At 33.2% G+C, this 19,169-nt stretch overlaps 1 protein-coding gene across 1 annotated transcript in view; it reads left to right on the top strand.

Moving 5' to 3' along the window:
* Positions 1-32: 32 nt before the first annotated feature.
* LOC144442564 (fatty acid CoA ligase Acsl3-like) overlaps positions 33-19,169 on the top strand; it is a 32,751-nt gene continuing 13,614 nt past the window's right edge. Inside the window, exons 1-3 of the mRNA XM_078131944.1 lie at positions 33-166; positions 11,744-12,136; positions 16,858-17,035. Of these exons, the coding sequence (XP_077988070.1) occupies positions 11,792-12,136; positions 16,858-17,035 (523 nt within the window). The 5' untranslated portion in view covers positions 33-166; positions 11,744-11,791. The remainder of the gene's footprint in view (positions 167-11,743; positions 12,137-16,857; positions 17,036-19,169) is intronic.

The raw sequence follows: 19,169 nt of genomic DNA, 5'->3' as shown, positions 1-19,169 counted from the left end.
AAATATTTATCGTACTTCGGTCAGACGTAAGAGGTCATCCCCGGAATAGACTTATTCAAAAATTCATTGGAACCTGCGTACGTATTGTGAACTGATAAAAAGCGGACTTTAGACACTCATCAGAGAGTAAAAGTAGTGGTACCATAGGATAGACCATTTAAAGAAGGTAAGGATTTTGATTACTAAATTTGTAAATATCGGTAAATTTTTTTTGACACTTTTGACAAATATTTCTTTGCGCGTGCGACTTCCACTCCCCGGCTAATGTACACCAGTTCATCATTTACACATCAGAGCGAATACTACAACCATCAACGTGTACCATTTACGCCGGTTTTAATAGTACACGTGGACATACGCCCAACAGTCTGTGATCGTTCGGGTTATGATTTTAATAACTGAAGCTGGAAAAAAAGTTGACTGTTTATTTGATGACGAATTGGAATCTGTATCTGTGTCCAACAGTGTCGATTTGTTTACGACTATTACTAAAGCATTTCCTTTGCCATGTGAAACGACAGTGTGATGATCACTGATGTTGTCTTCCGCCGTTTCTATTTTCTTAAAGGAAATTTAAAGAAATGAAGCTTCGAATGGGAATATATCGCCAAGTTGATTTGTTAACTCAGCAGTAATAATTGCGTATTCGATTGGTCGCGAGACCTTGGCAGACATAAATAACAGAGACACAAAACAAAACATTACGTAACAGTAATATTTACGAATAGGTGTAAACATTTACAACTAGTTGTATATCTGTTAACCGTTAAACAAATGTGTCAAAGACATTGAAAGTAAGCCCTTTTAGAGGGCTTGTAGCCAAGATGAAAACATGAAAGGGGAGTGGTTTGTGCTGCTGCATTCTGATCCAGTGCTGTCAGTGAGATAGCGCCGTCATCATCACGCGCGGGTACCCGTACCCCTTTCATACAATGTGGGATCTTCAGAGTTTAAAATAACATTAACAAGAGATTTTATTAGCATATAATAGGAATATTGGGGGTGGAACCGAACCCTGGTACCATCCGGTTATTCCTAGTATTCACAAGAAAAAGTTAGACTCAAACGTCATTTTCACTTCCACTTATAACCAGCATGGTTTTCTTTTTTTTTTTCTTTTTTTTTATTAATCGCAGACATATACATTTTTTTGAAATAATAGAATTTGAAAACTTGAACTATGACAGTAACATTTCGTTAATTTGAGTATTAGTGTGATAAAAATGATTAAATAAATCACATTTACAAATATATATTAATTAATTTGGGATACATACAGCTTCACATCAAACTTTTTATCTGGTGAAAATAAGCATTACTATTCAATCTAATCTAATGTAGGTGATTATGATTATATTAACTGTTATACAACAACCTACCTGACCAATAAACTTAGGATGTTCTAAGAGTTCAGAAAAAAATCATGAAAGACCTTCTAATATGTATATAGTTTAGAAATGTCAAAACTTTACACCATTTATTCAAGTTTATTTGTTTATTACCATTTAAATATAAGTAAATAACATGGGCAAGGCAGTACATGTCAGTGTGATATTTTCAACTTTAAAGTCCACAATAAAACTATCAAAGTTTAATAACTGCCATAAAGTGGATGTAAAGAGTGATAGTACTGGTCTGAAAGTATTTACACCAAGGCAAAGTTAAAGCAAATACACTGTGGGTATGTTAACCTTGACATACATTTATACTGGTTCAGTGGTTGTCTTATTCTAGGTCATACATGATTTAGGAAGTTTAGAAGCTGACTTTCCTGTATTCCATGAATTTAAGAAATTGGAATTAAGGAACTGAAATTAAGATTTTATTACATTTGATGAGTTTGATGGAACAGCCATATGAGTAATAATTTACATAATTTAAATATTTAGGGTCGGTCCTATGATTAAGTGTACAAGTTCATGTATGATGAATTTTGACAGCTGGGTGTTGATTTGAAGTAAGGAATATTATGATATTTAGTGTATGTCTCTAAGTTGCTACTGAGCATGAGTCATAAGTTGTAACAGATGCAGAGACCCCAATATTGTTAGTAGTGCACTAGTTGATTGGGGTGATAAACCAACTTGACTCAAATCATGCAGAAAAAAAGATATAAGTTTAAAAATAGTTATTATCTAACATTTAGAGTTGAAAGGTAAATATCTAGATGTAGATCACAGATTCCAATATCTTGTGTAAATGTTATGAACTTGATTTACAAATCCCCCTAGTTGCCAGTTTAATTAATAAACATCACATAATCAGCTTATGTTTGTAGTTTAAGCAGCTGATATCTTGTCTGCAATGTTAACGGAGACAGAATTATAGATCGTATTGTGAATGAGAAAATGATATATGTAGATATTGTATGAAATTGGTCTGTAGGTATGTTTCAAGATTTGGTTTCCTACATTGTTAGTTGTAGAACAAAGAAGTCATGTGAGTTATAGAAAATCGACTTGAGAAGTAAACAAGTTGAATCTTAAAGTTGAAAAGTTGACTGGAAATAGGCCAGTAAGGGGTAAACCAGAGGTGAGGAGGTTAAAGTGATCTATAGATAGTAGCATATAGCCATGTGATGACCTAGTAGTATTGATAAGGTGATACGTGTTGTCTGTCATCAGACTCATCATCTACTATAGATAGTACACAGTTTGGTATGTTGGTATAGGTGTATTGACGACTAGAGACTACTACCATACTACGGTAAATTTATCTTTCATTTGTATATATTATCATAAACTATTTTCAAATTTAGTTTAGCGATTTGTGTAATTTCAAAGTCAATATTGTAGTATATTGCTGTAAAACACTACTTGATAATAGTGAACAAGAGATCATCAAAATGATAATGTATTAATGTGTAAAGTTGTCGGTGACTATGTAGCTTGTGTTTTTTAATATAAGTATTTCAGTATTAAGATATTTTTGTTATATCTTTATGTAATTTTGAGCACCGGAGTCACAGTTTTAGTGTAACACCTGTCACCACCTTTGATCCTTAAATTTAAATTTTGAAAATTATTTCAATATTTTAAATATATTTTCAAAAAGAGCATAAGAGACTGTTGAGAATCTGTATATTGTTTTTTTTCTACTGGTGATGATGATGAAAATGTCTGTCAATATATGTACTGGAAATTTGAATTTGATTGCACTGCTTATTTTCTAATCTATAGCTAAGGTTCTAAATTGTTTTCATTATTTTGATCATAAACTGAAATTAAAATTGTTCGTTTAGTTATGTAAATCAGTATTAATTTTGGAAAAGATGTTTACTCCAGATTTTCATCTGTGCTTCATATTGTCTGTATCTACCCATTTATTACAAGTATTTGAGTATGAGAGTTAATCTGATCTGTGGTCCATGTTGATAATCCATGTGAGTGGAAATAATTTAGCAAATTGAATGTAAGAAATACAATGGTTGAAGTAAGCTGTAGTGCTCAAATGAGAAACGTGATGAAGCAAAGGCATAAAAATGCACTTCTGCAATTTCAAGGCCATCCACAGGTCATTTCTCACAAAATTCATCAAATTTGTTTTCGTTCATTTTATTACTTTCATTTCAGAATCTATTCCAAACTCTCTATAATAAAAAAAATCCAGTTTAGTCCTATAGGAAAATTGTATGTACGATGATATGGTTATTTTGCAAGATTGTAAATAATTCAATGGACGTGGATGAGTCGAGACCTGATACAGTCGGCTGAGGTCTAATTCACGGCCTTGAACGCTTTCAATTTACATACACTGCTTGTAACATGGATTTACATATGATCTCAATGGAACAAAGAAAGTAGTCGGATCACATGTTGGCTGCTCAGCCAAATATCTCAAGAAAAACAAACCACACAATGCTGTTGCATTATGGGAAGGAAGGCGTTGTTGTTACACTAGAAAATAATGAAATCGTGGAACTGTATAATGGTTCTGAAAATGAGCAAGTTTGAATTGAAATATTGATACTCATTGAAATTGAACAAAAAGATTTCAATGTGATATTCCAATATGTTCAGCCATGATTGATATATCTTAAATTATAGATTTCTATATCGGATTTATTGTTATGATATGAACATAAACATTGACTGATAGAGCTAAATATAAACAATAACAAAAGATTTGCATTTTGGATGTGAACAAAAATAATTGCTCTATATATCATTATATGATAGATTATGAAATTCCTGTTTCCATTGATGGGGTCACGATAAATGATTTAACAGCACACACATCTCATGAAGATAGATTTTTGTATTGTGTTTATTTTAGTTTTTAAAATGTAAAATATTACGACAAATGTGATCAAATAAAAACAATAGATTTAGAAGAACAAGGTGTACATTTCATAGGAAAGCATCACACCATGATTGTAATTTGTAATGTGTACATCCTACAGGTAGACATTTATCATAGTCATGACATATTTGTGCCTCAACTTCCCGTTAGATATTTCAAAACACTGACTTGAAACCCAAGTCTATGTACATCCACTTGTCACATACTTATAAATTATTGATATATAATGTGATGATTAATCAATATTTTCTTGGAGATATGTTATTATGATTCCTAAGGGCCTGTATTCTCAATTTCAAATGTAGATGCTAGATTTGTCATTGAACGTGATCCTTGCGTCCATTTACTGATTACATCAAGTGAAGGGGCCTCTCTAAAGGTTTGTTGACATCCAGTCTATTGCTTTGTGGATACAGGTGAACGAACTATTAGACGAGCCGTGTATGGCAACTGTTCAGGGATGATTGGAAATTGAATAATTTGAGTATGGGGAGAATTTCACAGAAATATTGTATTTTTCATTTCATCATTGAAAATAAAATGAATTTGAGTAGTGTATATTTTAAAAGGTATACAGCCATATTGCATTTGTATGTATGCTGAATGTATGAACATTTTTACCTCTACATGTATTTTGTGATATCAATGTCAGCCATTTGTGTATTTGGCAATTACAATACATAACAGTTGCAGTTGTTCTAAGGTTTCCAGACTGCTGCAACTATGAAATTAAATCTGATAAAACTATAAGCAGTTTCCTTTAACTCTAACTGTGAATAGGAACCTCTGGTAAGTAGTTGTTCTTTGGTGAATTACCTGGCTCTAACAAATTTACCTGGCTGTGACAAAAATTAAGGAATATTTATGATAAAGAAAATTATAGCTAAATATAACAACAGACAAATTGATATGACCTGTCATTGTTTGTTATGATTAGTATCCAGGTGCTGTTAATGTGATTTTAATAGCTGGTATGATGTAACAGGTTTCTAGGGTAACATTCCAAGACAAAGCCAATGTTGTGGGCTCGTTTTCAATTAATTGCCTGTCAGTGTCAAATATATTATGCAAATTATGCAGGTGAAATTAAATAGTGTGGAAGTATGGGTAAGAGTTTTGTATCGATCAGTGACTGTGAATTAATAATGTATTATGAGAAATTGTTGATAGGGAACGCCAATATTTATTTTCATATTCTGTCATTGTGAATATCGATTCTCAACAAAATGTTTGTAATACTGACATGCATCACGATATGGATAAAATTAAACAGAACCCATGAAGTTTCATATCTTTCCTTGCACAGAACAGCTAGGATATATTGTATTTGTTGGGATGAAGGTAGATGTATAGTCAGTTTGAACTACATTACAATTTAGACGGAAGTGTATTTTCTATATAGGCTGTATTTGATGTGTTGATATTTAAGATGATAGGTATACATTATGAAATAATACACTATTGATAGATGTCAACACAGTTTTAATGGCATACCTCCAAATGTATTTTAATTCATCGGAGTGGATCATGGATGAACAAGGCACCTGTGTACCGAGACATCAATTTCCCTTTGAAGTTATATATAGATATTGTGAATTCATAAATTTTGTCAATTTGCCAAAACTCACCAAGGCATCATATTCATTCTATATTATGACTCACTTGTGTGTTTGTCTGCCTGGAAGGGCACCTTGACAGGACTGAGGTATGTATATGATACCTTTGTATCCTACCAAGTAATCAGTATTGGTGTACAGTGGTTACAAAGGCAATGGTTCATTGAGAGTTCATACAACATGAACAATAACAAATGATTGCGATTGTCAGTCATTGAATACACATGTGGTGATATATGTTGTAGGCTCCATTTATGTATATAGTAGACAACCGAGAGTCTGTGTTTACATTATACTTGGCTATGTCACTATGTTGTATGTACATATACTTGTAAATGTTTTATATTAATGTATTTGCTGTGACAATATAGTAGTATACAAAAATGTACATGTACATTATGTATGCAAACACACTTGTAGTACCAGTATTATAACATGTGCATGTATAATGTTGGTATGCAATATAATATACATTAACATTGTTTTACATACTGTTTTACATACATATTTACATATAAAATTATATATATCTTTCAAGTCAAGAGTTGTATAATATATACACATATACACATTATAATATAAATTTGTAAACATTTATATTTATATTTATACATGCATACATACAGTACATATGTATACGATAAACAAGCATGTAATAAAATACCTGTGATATTATAAATATATGGTAATTACATTTATACATGTGTGTTAAGTACACTTTAACAAAATTTCCAACTACAAATTCGAACAAAGAAGTTCCTGATTATTTTTTGTTTTTTCTTAAAGAGGATGTCATTAAATGCTTCTGATGTTTATAAAAAAAACATGAATGTATAGGTTTGATTAGTGTTAATGCAACATGCAATTTTGTAAGTCTCTAGAATCTCTCACCAGTCCTGATTACAGGTTGGTGGAGGAAGGGGTAAAGGTATGGGTATATTACATGTACACAAAAATATTAAATATGTAGATGTCCTCATAAATATGTTAATACACAGTACACTTGTATACTTCATGCAAGTCATGAGTCATAGTCAGTTGTGAATAAATTAGCCTTGACATGCAACATTAGGTCCATCCATAAATTCTTGCTGTACATACAGTGTATAAGAGTGAAGATTCCTATCAGTATATTACATACCGGATCATAATTTGTACATGTAATGAACATTTCTAGTAAGGGGTTTCATGTTTTCAATATAGATACACAGTGTTTCATTATCTAAGTGTCTATATCATAATGTGATAAATTATTAGTATCATAAAGATTATAATAAGAAATAGTGGCAGTCATTGCAGCTTTATGTTTGAATATCTGATCAGATCATGAATGCATACATTTTAGATGAAAGTTACTGATTTACAGGAAAATAATTTTTTGACAAAATTATGTCTTTAATACCTCTGACTTCAAATTTTTCATTTTCAGATGATAATTAATTTTAATTTTTTCATTAGATTAATAGAAAAATAGCAATTTATTAGCAAACATACTCATTTGATGGGCACTGTCACTTGTGACAATAATAATTTAGAGTAATACATACCCGAATCCCAGTCCATGTGAATACATTGTACATTCATCTATTGAAGGCAATTCTAACAGCTTGTAAGTCTAACATCTTGAAATGAACTAGAAGGGCTGTGGTCAACTGTCTTAAATGATGGATCATGTATCATTAGTAATTTCTACAAAAATGGTTTGAATCTTTACATGGCATAATCAGTGCGCTGGGGAACAACCCCTGTTATGCCCTGTTATCAGGGTTTGGTGGGGCTAATTAATGGACCACAAGTATTGGCAATGTATACTATGTAATCACAGCTTACAGATTATTGTGTCCACATATAGTTTTAAACATCCTCAGTCAAGTCGTGGCTCTAAGTTCAGTTTGAGTACTGTAGACATAAGAGATTTGACGAAGACTGACGAAAGCCATGGTGGATACCTGGCGACAGCTTTGGTGAGCTAAGTAAATTTTGGTGCAATATGAAGTTAAATTCATAAATTTACACTGAACTTTTGCACAGACGAACTTTCAACATACTAAAGACGAGATTCGTTTGGCCATAAATGGGGAAATAATTGATAAGTGATATGCATATTATCATAAAGGTTGTTAAATTGTCTGAGTATATATGAATTGGTCTAATTCCAAGATAAGACAGGTGGGATTTGAATACCGTTCTTTTAGTGGAGTGGCTCACTAATGACTAGTGTTTTACGTGGGTGGACTTTTTTGAGAAATTTGAACTAAAACTAGTATCTTGGAATAAAGTATAGAGAGATCAGTGGTCAACTGTTTAAAATGATGAATCTTGTCAAAGTCTAAAAATGATAAATTAATTCAAGAGTTATGATTGAACTATTTTTATGATTTAACTTAAAACATTAATTCATAAAAATTGAACTAGAAGTCTGTGGTCAACTGTTTAAAATTATAAAAGTGATGAATTATTTCAAGATATTATGATGATTTAACTTTTAAGTTATATATATTATATGAAAGCTTTTCAGAAATACAATTATATAGTGTGTTTATTTGCACATTGAAAATAATATAAACAAAGTTTGCTATATAGATCAGTCTGTTTTGAAATGAGATATTTTACTGTCATCTGTGTTCATAACTTTTATGATAGCAAGTTTTTATTATTTACTTTGTAAACAATTTGATATTTATACTTCCTGTACAGAAGATAGATTCTTTAGTATTTTATTTCAGTGATGAAATGTATCCTAGGTTTAATCAAGAGAAATTATAATTTTTTTTTCAGTTATTATTTTTTCAAATAGAACATTTACAAATTACATGAATAATAAAATCATTGAGGTATAAGAGTTGAATAAATTAATGTAATTATTGACAGGAAAACACTTCTGTAAATTCTGATAACATATGTACTGGTACCTTTCATAGTTCTTTAGCAATGTTAGTCACTAGCTATTTTACTGGTCTCACACCCAAAATAAAGAGATAGATAGAGATAGATAGATAGACAGGTAGATAGACAGATAGATAGACACAGACAGACAGACAGACAGACAGACAGACAGACAGACAGACAGACAGACAGACAGACAGACAGACAGACAGACAGACAGACAGATAGATAGATAGATAGATAGATAGATGGACAGAGACACAGACTAGACAGACAAGATAGATAGACAGACAGACAGACAGACAGACAGTCAGACAGACAGACAGACAGACAGACAGGCAGACAGACAGACAGACAGGCAGACAGACAGACAGACAAGATAGACAAGATAGACAGACAGACACTGTCACAGACAGACAGACAGACAAGATAGACAGACAGACAGGCAGGCATGCAGACAGACAAACAGACAGACAAGATAGACAGACAAGATAGACAGACAAGACAGACAGACAGACAGACAGACAGACAGACAGACAGACAGACAGACAGACAGACAGACAGACAGACAGACAGACAGGCAGATAGATAGATAGAAATAAAATAAACTGAATGTTGATATAATGTCCTATAATGTACTAGTACATGTAGTGTTCTCCCTGGAATTACAGGTTAATAATTATGATAATGGCTACCTTCACCATTTCAATAAGGACTGATTGAAATGTAAAGAGTGTATATTTCCTCCCGAGACTTTTTTGTTTGACTTTTTATGCAACAGGAATAAATTAGTCTGGATCATGTAGGTACTACAGTTTGAGTTACATGTGGTATCAAATCATGTATTTATATTACTGTATATTATGTTTTTCTTGGGCCACAAACCTGACTAGTTTGAACAAACTATTTTTTGTGGTCCAGCCAGGAGTTTAAAGTTATTTTTTTATTTACCTTTCATTACCAATGTATTTATATAACTGATTCCTTTTCCTCACTTGATATGTCAATTTGGTCTTCTTTTCCACTTTTACCAAGTAAATATGTACAAGAAATGTTCAAGCAATCTCTTGCCTATAGCTCAATGAGAAATCATGAACCAAAATTTGCTCATGGAAATGAGTAAAGAGAGATCTTGAGATTTGATGCACAAGACTTTCATTTTTTGTTATTTTTCAGTCGATTGATTTAAAATTAAAAAATCATCTTCATGTTTCTCTGCCTCTCCTTTTTGTTCTCTCTGTCTTCTTTTTGATTTTATTAGATTCCTCGTACCAAGCCCTTTCCCAGCTTCTTTACACAATTAGCGTGTTCTCAGCCCTCCTACTTGAGTAACTTTGAATGCCATCGTGAAAGAAATGCTCTGTTTGTGAACAAGTGTCATCGTCGCCGCCATGACTGTAGATTACGTCAACAGTCCAGACACTTGCTTATTCTTGTCAGAAAGGGCTTGGTTTCACGAAATATTAAGGAGCTGAAAATTTGGGTTGGTTGCCGGGGTAATGAGACACAGATAAAAAAATAGAGTCACCCTAATGGTGTCATTGGACAACTCTGATATAATATGTTTATCTAAATTATAAATTATAATGTACTCTCTCACATGGGGTAGCGAGTGATTATATAAGCCGACCAATGGCTGGATCTTTCAGACTATCATGGAAAATGGCTAAAGTTGATAGGAATACTTGATAAACATATGATAAACTCCTGGAAAGTCCGGGAATTATATTTGATAGTTAATTGTGTGTGTTGTTAATTATCAGATCAAATCTTTGCGTGGGGAGCAATTTATCTGGCTGTTTTACTACTTTGGTGTCTGGGTTATTGATGCTGTCTCTGTAATACATGTAGGAGACTGAATATTATTTCAGGAGCCTGGACTCTCGAAATGTAACTCCCATCCTGATTCATTGTACACGTAGCAAACCATGTAGATTGTACATTGTATATGAATTATGCAAGTCGGACTATTCCATTGACAACATATGTTACTCAGTTTTGTTTTGAGTGAAAAGACATCATTATGATGTATGTACATTACGTACATACATGTAGTTGTAATGCCGTCATTCAAAGCTGCCAGCTATACGTTATATGGTCTCATATGTACTGACCAATCAGATTCAGTTGTGGAAACACTGAGACAGAAGTCGTGACTAGTTTATATCATAAGATAATGGATACAGGAAAGACTGGAAAAAAACCCCAGGATTATGATGTAGTCAATCTGAAATCGAACGCTTCTACAAATATTTAAAAAAAAATTATTTTAAAAAGTTTGGCATGTTTTGGTAACTCAATCTTAGTGATATGCATGATCGTGATCATTTTTGATGCTTGCCTTTTGTATGTTGTCCCAACAGAATTGCCTCCACGCAATTTCAATCTCATTTATAAATTTCTGTACAGATGAATTTAATTCCAAATTTGTGCTTCATACAAGAGATGACGGTAGTAAAGGCTGGCAGTTACAAAAATTTGAATGCCGATGTTGATAATGAGATGTTTTTAATATTGATAATTTCTCCAAAAAAATGAAGAGAAATATTTGAGTTGAAACCTGTATGCTGAGAATCAGTGAGATATTATTATGGTTTATCGTATACACCTGTGGAAAAATGACCTAAGATTGAGCTCAGCAACTCTATGGTTTCCTGCTGGAAGTGTGTAATGTTAATAGTAAATTGTGAACAGTACATAGTGTATAATGAAATATAGAGCTCTCATACCGGAAATTTGCAATGGAAAGTTACTGGTTGTAAATTTGACAACAAATAGAAAATGAAACATGACAAGAATACCAGATATGATATAGTGGGTATGACCAAATAAATGTATATTAACATGACAATACTGGTAATATGTGATATATATTTGATGGTGTTTGAAACATACATGTATCACTGAATTTCCTAATATGTGTTGTTTTTTTTCAACAGAAAAGTTTCTTTCTATAGTGGACAACCCTGAAGTGACAGAGTTATCAGATGGGGGAGCCAATTTATATCAAGATTATACTTCTGATTCTATCTGTAGTAGCCTGGACATACTTTGTAGCTACATACATACCATGTTACATTTTCACGTTTGCAAGTCGGCGGAGGGGACGGCGTGTAAAGGCTGTCCCTATCGGAAAGACAAGGGACTCTCGTACCTATAGGGCATTGGATAACCCAGACACACTGACTACCAAAGTGTTCCAGGAATGTTCTACATTGGATCAGTTATTTACCAGGACTGTTGGTAAATATGGAAACAAACGTTTTCTTGGCACCAGGGAACTACTCAGTGAAGAAGACGAAGTACAGCCAAATGGAAGAGTCTTCAAGAAGGTATGGTGTCATTTTTCTTCAAGGGAGGTGGAGATGGAGGGCCTCGAGGGTAGAGGAACATTTGTTTAGAATTGCAAGCCATATTTATCATTACCTATGGATAGCCCAATTGCAAACAGTCATCGACAGACAAACAGATAGACAGACAGACAGACAGACAGACAGAGACAAACAGACAGACAGACACAGCTAGACAGAATACAGATTTGCTAATATCATAATTATTGTTCTGAGTTAATTCTAGCAAAGCAAGATATCTTTAATATACATTGTTGTTGTTGTTGTTGTTTTTGTCACTGTTCAACTAAGTTTTATGGCTCATTGCTGTATTAACAACAGTGTTTTTGTTAACGGGTGGTAAGTAGGTATATTCTGTGAGTTCCCAAGTCATTTTACTGAGGCTGATCCTGACCAAAATTATGGTACAATGTACAGGAAACTATGCCTGCCCAGTTTTATAAGATATGAAGTATGGTCCCAAGTGTTTCATATTTATATTGGAAACCTTGTAAGTTGTAGTTATCAAGATTGAATCTATTACTTTGTTAAAAGGGTTCTGTTATCTTGAAAATGTACATTAAATACATTTGAAGATATTGTACCCAAGCAAATATCAAATCAGTTTGATTTGCATTAAAAAAGATTATTTTTAAAACAGGGAAATATGGTGCAGTGTTGCAGCCAGCCTTTGGAAAGAGTGGGACATAGTGTCCCAAGACTTTCATTTTTCTGGGTCATCATAAGTTTTTTTTGGACTTTATTATTAAAAAAAAGCCCCAATCTCATTGTAGCACAACTGCAAAATATTTACCCACATGCTGATCCATGCTAGATATTTGCTGGATGATTATGCAGTTGCCTATCCAATCCTGTCATTATCTATGCAATATACACGATCATTTGGCTGTTGCTATAGACATGGTCATGTTGCGCACTATTGCGAAACATATTTACATACAATGTTAGTGTGGGTCATCTATGACCCATCACTTCCAAAATTGTAGGTCAGGTCCAAAAAATGTGTGTCAAATGACCCAAAAAACCCCTCTGGCTGCAACACTGTGGTGGATACCTTTTTGTGTGCCATGCAGTAATGCTAGTATAATATAACATTTGTATACTACTACTACTAATAATGATAATATTTCAATTTCTTTAAAAAAATACTAATACTGCACTGTGTCTCAGTGCTCTTTAGAATGTTAAATACATGGAAATGAATATAAATTACAACATTTTGTATAATAATATTAATATGATAATAGCTGAGATAAACTTAAAAAGTTTGATATATGGTTTTGTAGCACTCAGATTTATAGCTCTGTGTTGTTAAGAAAATATGTGAGTTTTTGAAGGAATGGCTGGGGGCTACAAGTCATGCTGATATATTTTATCTTAACAATTATGATTGATCTAGCAGCTGAAAATAGTCAATTTGAGTTTATGTAGTGTAGTCTCTCTGCAGTAACTGTAGAGACTAGACTGAGTTAAGACATACATGTGGTAGGCCTCTTGTGATAGCCAAATTGTTGTTGTTGTGGGTTAGAGTGATAAAAACTGTCATTTCTTGTGAGTCACCACATAGTAAGAGATAGGGAACACCAAATTTTGGTGTGTCACTACAAATTGTGTGTGTCAGTGGCACATCAAATTGGCTTAGAGGGTACACTGGTGGTAGGACTTCAGTATACCCAGTATACGCATTTAGCTGTAAGTGGGTAACAGGAGTTACATACTGTATTAATTTTTTGATCAGACACTGAGACAGCCAACAATTTATGTACTGACAAGTGTTAAAATACAATAATCAGACATTGTACATGTAAATTAGAGGTTGATTTTATCCATAAGTAGTATAAAACAGAATTAAATTAGGGTGCTGATTTTAGGATGTAGACCCAAAAACTTTGATTGGATTTCTACCACATTAATTTACGTATACAGGTACAGAAATACATTTGTCATCAGGTGATTCATTACTATTCAGGTGTATGATATTACAAGTAAGTCATTACTTCTAATAAAAACAGTTCCCAAAAATCTTTCCAGTTGCAGCAAGTGTAGCTTTAATGAATTTGATATGAATGATAAGAATGCTAACATGAATCATTTAACAGCAGCTGTGTTCCGCTTGACAAATGTATATTAATACATTCCATCTTAGATATGCCCTTACACATAAGGTAATTCAAGCTATTAAGTTCAAGGTCAGCAAACATCTCAAGGAATGACGCACACAACACTTTGAGAATTTACTTCTAATAGTAAGGCCCTCAGGGAATGTTCTTTTACCATTAAAACTTGAAGTACAAGAAGTTATATTTACATCCATCACTTGACTAGCTATATAATATGTGTTGTAATTGGTTGGTGCTAATTCAAAGGAATTTATAATGATGATGACGATAAGAGACGGTGATACAAATAGATGTAGTTTGCCGCTGTTAAAATACCATGAATCCCGATCTATAAATAAGACTTTATTTCTGTATATTTTTGTCTATTTTTCTTTATTTTCTATTTTTCACATGATTGATTGTAGTCCTGCTTCTTGTCATGACAGTATACTTATAATAAACATCTGTTTTCAAATCGAGTAAAAAAATTCAAAACACAGCTGCACCTGACTTCTCTTCTCAGCTTAAAATATAGTCTTTCTAAATCAATATTCACCAGTATATTCAATGGAATTTCAATATCTAATAAAAAAGTGAAATTTTCTGAGTGCTCTTTTCATCATCTTCCGTACATTATCAGTAGGTGCATCCTTCAAATTTATGTTTGATTACCATGACAACCCCATGACAGTTGACACATGAATGCATGTGTGGTGGACTTTGGGTAATTGTAAGAGTACTTACCATAGATGTATATCATGAATATAGTGAATGAAAGTGCAGTACTTAGAAAACACTGCTAGCACAAACACAAACACATGACTATGTATGCACTAGCACTTGCATGTGATGGCCTTCTGTTATTAATGAACTAATACATTTGTTTATCCAAAATAACACATTTTGTAAGAAATACTTGATAATGTTTATGTCATGCATATTGATAATATGCTCATTCACATTCTGGTATGCACCGTTTTCGGTATCACACTGCAGTGAAAATACCAAAAGTATGTGTATGCACCGATTTAATTAATCACTGCTACATAGTCATACGCCATATAGTAATTGACAATATTGGTGAAGGTGCCATGAGATTGTATCTTCCAAGCTTTCTACTTCAATATTGGCAAAGCTTATCTAGAAGATGATGTCTACATGCACAATAAACTTTTCTCATTGTCACTCTGAATGTCAAACTGTGTGTATTTTCTACTAGAAATCAAAGATAAGAATTTTATCTTTTTAGGTCATGTGGTAGGCGTACACAAACTCAGATAGGACTGAGCAATACCACTGAGTGCAATTAAATGTTATCACCCAACTTTCTGTCTGAGTACGCTGATGCAAGATATTTAATTGTAATTGATGTTTTAAAGATAAAACAGAAAGGAATCCAAAAGTAGTGTTTTCGTCAATATTTTCAAAATTTGGAAAGTCATAAATCGTATTTTATTTTTACGATTCCACAATTCAGTTTGTCAGTTGTAGAGCAGGGTATTGCCTGAGTAAAGTGAATATTTTGTCACAGTTTCTCAGTTAATTTTTCTTTGTTAAGCAAGTTATTATCAAATAATTCTAGTAATTAATGGATAAGGAAGACATTTTGTCATTGTATTATGCTGGAATCTTTTTTTTTTTTTGGGGGGGGGGGAGGGGGACAACAAATAGTTAGCCTCAAATCCATGTTGTCTTGTTCTAGGGAAGAAATGATATACCCAGTAGTTAGCCTGCAATTTCTAGATTGTTTTGTTCACTAGAAGGAAAATGATATGCTCTGTTATAGCCAAGACTTTATAGATTGTTTTGTTCACTTGAAGGAAAATAATACATATTTTGTAGTGAGTGAGTGTATGGATATCAGGCTGCCTACAATGGAAATGAATTGAGTTGCAAAAAGTGAAAGGGCTGAACAGTGACTTAGAAGGTAATCTCAGTTGACAGGAATGTTGTATCATTCAAAACAATACTATTGTGACGTAAATCCAAAAACTCTACACACTGACATAATGTCTTGATAGGACTTGGAGGTTCAACAATGTCTACACCCCTTAAAAAATTTTGCACACATTTCCTTTTTGCAGCTTAATTAGTTGTCATTGTAAAATGTAATTAAATGTTTAATATTCCCAATATTTTTCTTTGTTCAGCCAAGGAAAATACGAGTGACATAAGGGGCTGTTTCAGAACGAGTTGCTAGACGAGTAGTGACAAACAACGCTTAGGTCACAAGTATTTTCGGCCTGAATGAAGAAAAATATTGGAGAATGGCATAATTATATCAGTACCAGTAATATCAATGAGAAATTGGGGAAAGCAATCGTAAATTTGAACGTTTTGACTCGTATTTCGAAGACAGCAGAATCAGTGATGTAGACACATGTTGTCATGACATAGACACATGTTGTCATGATGTAGAATGTCTGGCAGAGTATATATTATTCCATATTTTTTGTTCAACTTAGCTTGTGCCTGGTATAATAAACTATAAACTTGGTTCCTTCTGTTCTGAATTGAACTCAAAACTGATCATTTGAGTCCTGTTCATTAAACATTGCATCCATTTAGCGATACACCATCAATTTCTTTTGGTTTTGTTAACAGTTGATTCTTGGTGATTATACGTGGGAGACATTTGATGAAGTTAATGAGAGAGCAGAGAATTTAGGCGCTGGTTTGAAATCACTGGGACTGAAGCCAAGAGAGAGTGTGGTTATCTTTGCTGAGACACGTGCAGAATTTATGATTACCATGCAAGCATGCTTCAAGTACAACTTTCCAGGTATGTATATTAGTTATTGAAATACATACAGTGAATTTCTCAATAATGTGCAGCTTTTCTGTTTGATACAACCACGCAGAAACCAAACAAGAAACTGAATATGCCACACTTCAATAGCAAGATCACATTTTTTGCTATGTTTAGTCTAAATGAAATAAACTGTTTAAATGTATTTCAACTCCATGCATACATTCGGGAACCAATGTTTTTCTTAGTATCAAACACCCGATGAAGGGCGTAAAATGTCCTTTGCGGTGTTCATTTGATGCCTGTATGATGGCATAGGTAGTTCATCTCACTTTAGACAAAATGTAACAAGAAACTGTACTCATTCAATCTTGCTATCTTAAAATGTAACATGTTCAGTTTCTTGTTCTGCGTTTTTTAATCAAACAGGAAAAGCTGCACGGTATTGTGAAATTCACTGTAGACGGTGATTGTGAAGGTACTTGATTTACAAGTAACAATTTTTAACAAGTTGTGAAATGTTTTTAATCTAACACCTATGTTGGTTACAATGAATATAATATAATGTTTTGGATGTTAATGTAGCTTTAATATATAGTGTTGAATATTGGAAATCAATGTGAGTGTCTGCTTCTGATCAACAAGAGGGTTATATTAATCTCTGCCTGACATCCTGGAGTAATGTAATAATATTATATGGATTTTGATTTGTGTGTACATTTGAAATGCTGAACCTTGGAGGAAACTGTTAAAGAATCATTGGACATTGTATATTACAGCTCTTATTACACCTCAGGATCAAATAGTAATCTGCTGGTATAAACACCCACATAACGTTGTTGCTGTAATATTGTATACTATATTACTTTTAATATTTTAAGAAGACTTAGAGATAAATTGTAAATGTTAAAGATATTAAATTACATGACATTTACATAATGTAGAATGTAGTACTAGTATTACTATTCCATTTTATGATTCTCCACAATATGAAAGTAACTTGTAAAAATTACAATTCTGACCATGTGCAATTTCATTTATATAGATAGCGCTCAGATAATATAAACCCCACTTGTCAGAAACTATCCTGTATGTTTATAAACTCTAAACAATGACAAGAAAAACTTGATTGTGTATATTGAGGCATGTAATATAAACTTCAGTTGCCTAGCAACTATCTTTTTATGTTTTTATCTAGACTGTTGACAGTCGTTCATGCCTTTTTTGCTACGTTTCATCTAAATCAAAGTCGTCGCATCGCTCCGTAGCACTGGATAATGCGTACTAGAGATAGCTTTTGTATGGCAATCAAAAATACTAAATTTTCTTTGGAGAATTCTTGTAAGTCAGATCTATTGCCAGTGTAGTGGAGAATTGGGAATAATTTGACAATGTCTGTGAAATATTATCACAGTTGTTGATCTTCCAAGTGATTAGTGTAGTAGACAAGCTATCATATTTATTTATTTATGTATACATTCCTAGTGCTACTGACGTACACTTGTAGTACCAACCGTTGTTATGATATACTACTACATATCTGGTATATTTATAGTTCTTATAATGGGTTTAGTTATGTGGTATTCACAGATTGTAATGTCTAAAGATGGCACTATTTGTAGTACATGCCAATTTCAGTGTATTTCATTACGCTTCTCTTTTGTAATACAAATTGATTTGTCTTTTGATTTCTATAATTCTACATAGTTTATCATTTTACTTTAGTGTCAACCAACACGTTATGACTTGAGTAATAAACTGAACAAGTCCAAGAAAAGGGAATAGTGATCCTTTGATAGTAAACTTGTACTTGTACATGTAGTTATTCTTCACTGATACACAGACAGACAGACAGACAGACAGACAGACAGACAGACAGACAGACAGACAGACACACAGAGACTCACACACAGACACAGGCACACTCACACACACACACTCACACACAGACAGACTCACACACAGACAGACACAGGCACACACAGACACACAGACACAGACAGGCACAGACAGACAGACGTACATACATACAGACAGACAGACAGACACACACACACACACACACACACACACACACATACACACACAGAGACACACACACACACACACACACACACACACACATTAGGCGTGTATGTAAGATCTACTACCCACATACTCAAAAACT

The sequence above is a fragment of the Glandiceps talaboti genome, chromosome 11, assembly GCF_964340395.1.
Source record: "Glandiceps talaboti chromosome 11, keGlaTala1.1, whole genome shotgun sequence".
Lineage (NCBI taxonomy): Eukaryota > Metazoa > Hemichordata > Enteropneusta > Spengelidae > Glandiceps > Glandiceps talaboti.
Note: the sequence above shows the minus strand (reverse complement) of the source record. Positions and strands in the feature narration are given on the sequence as shown.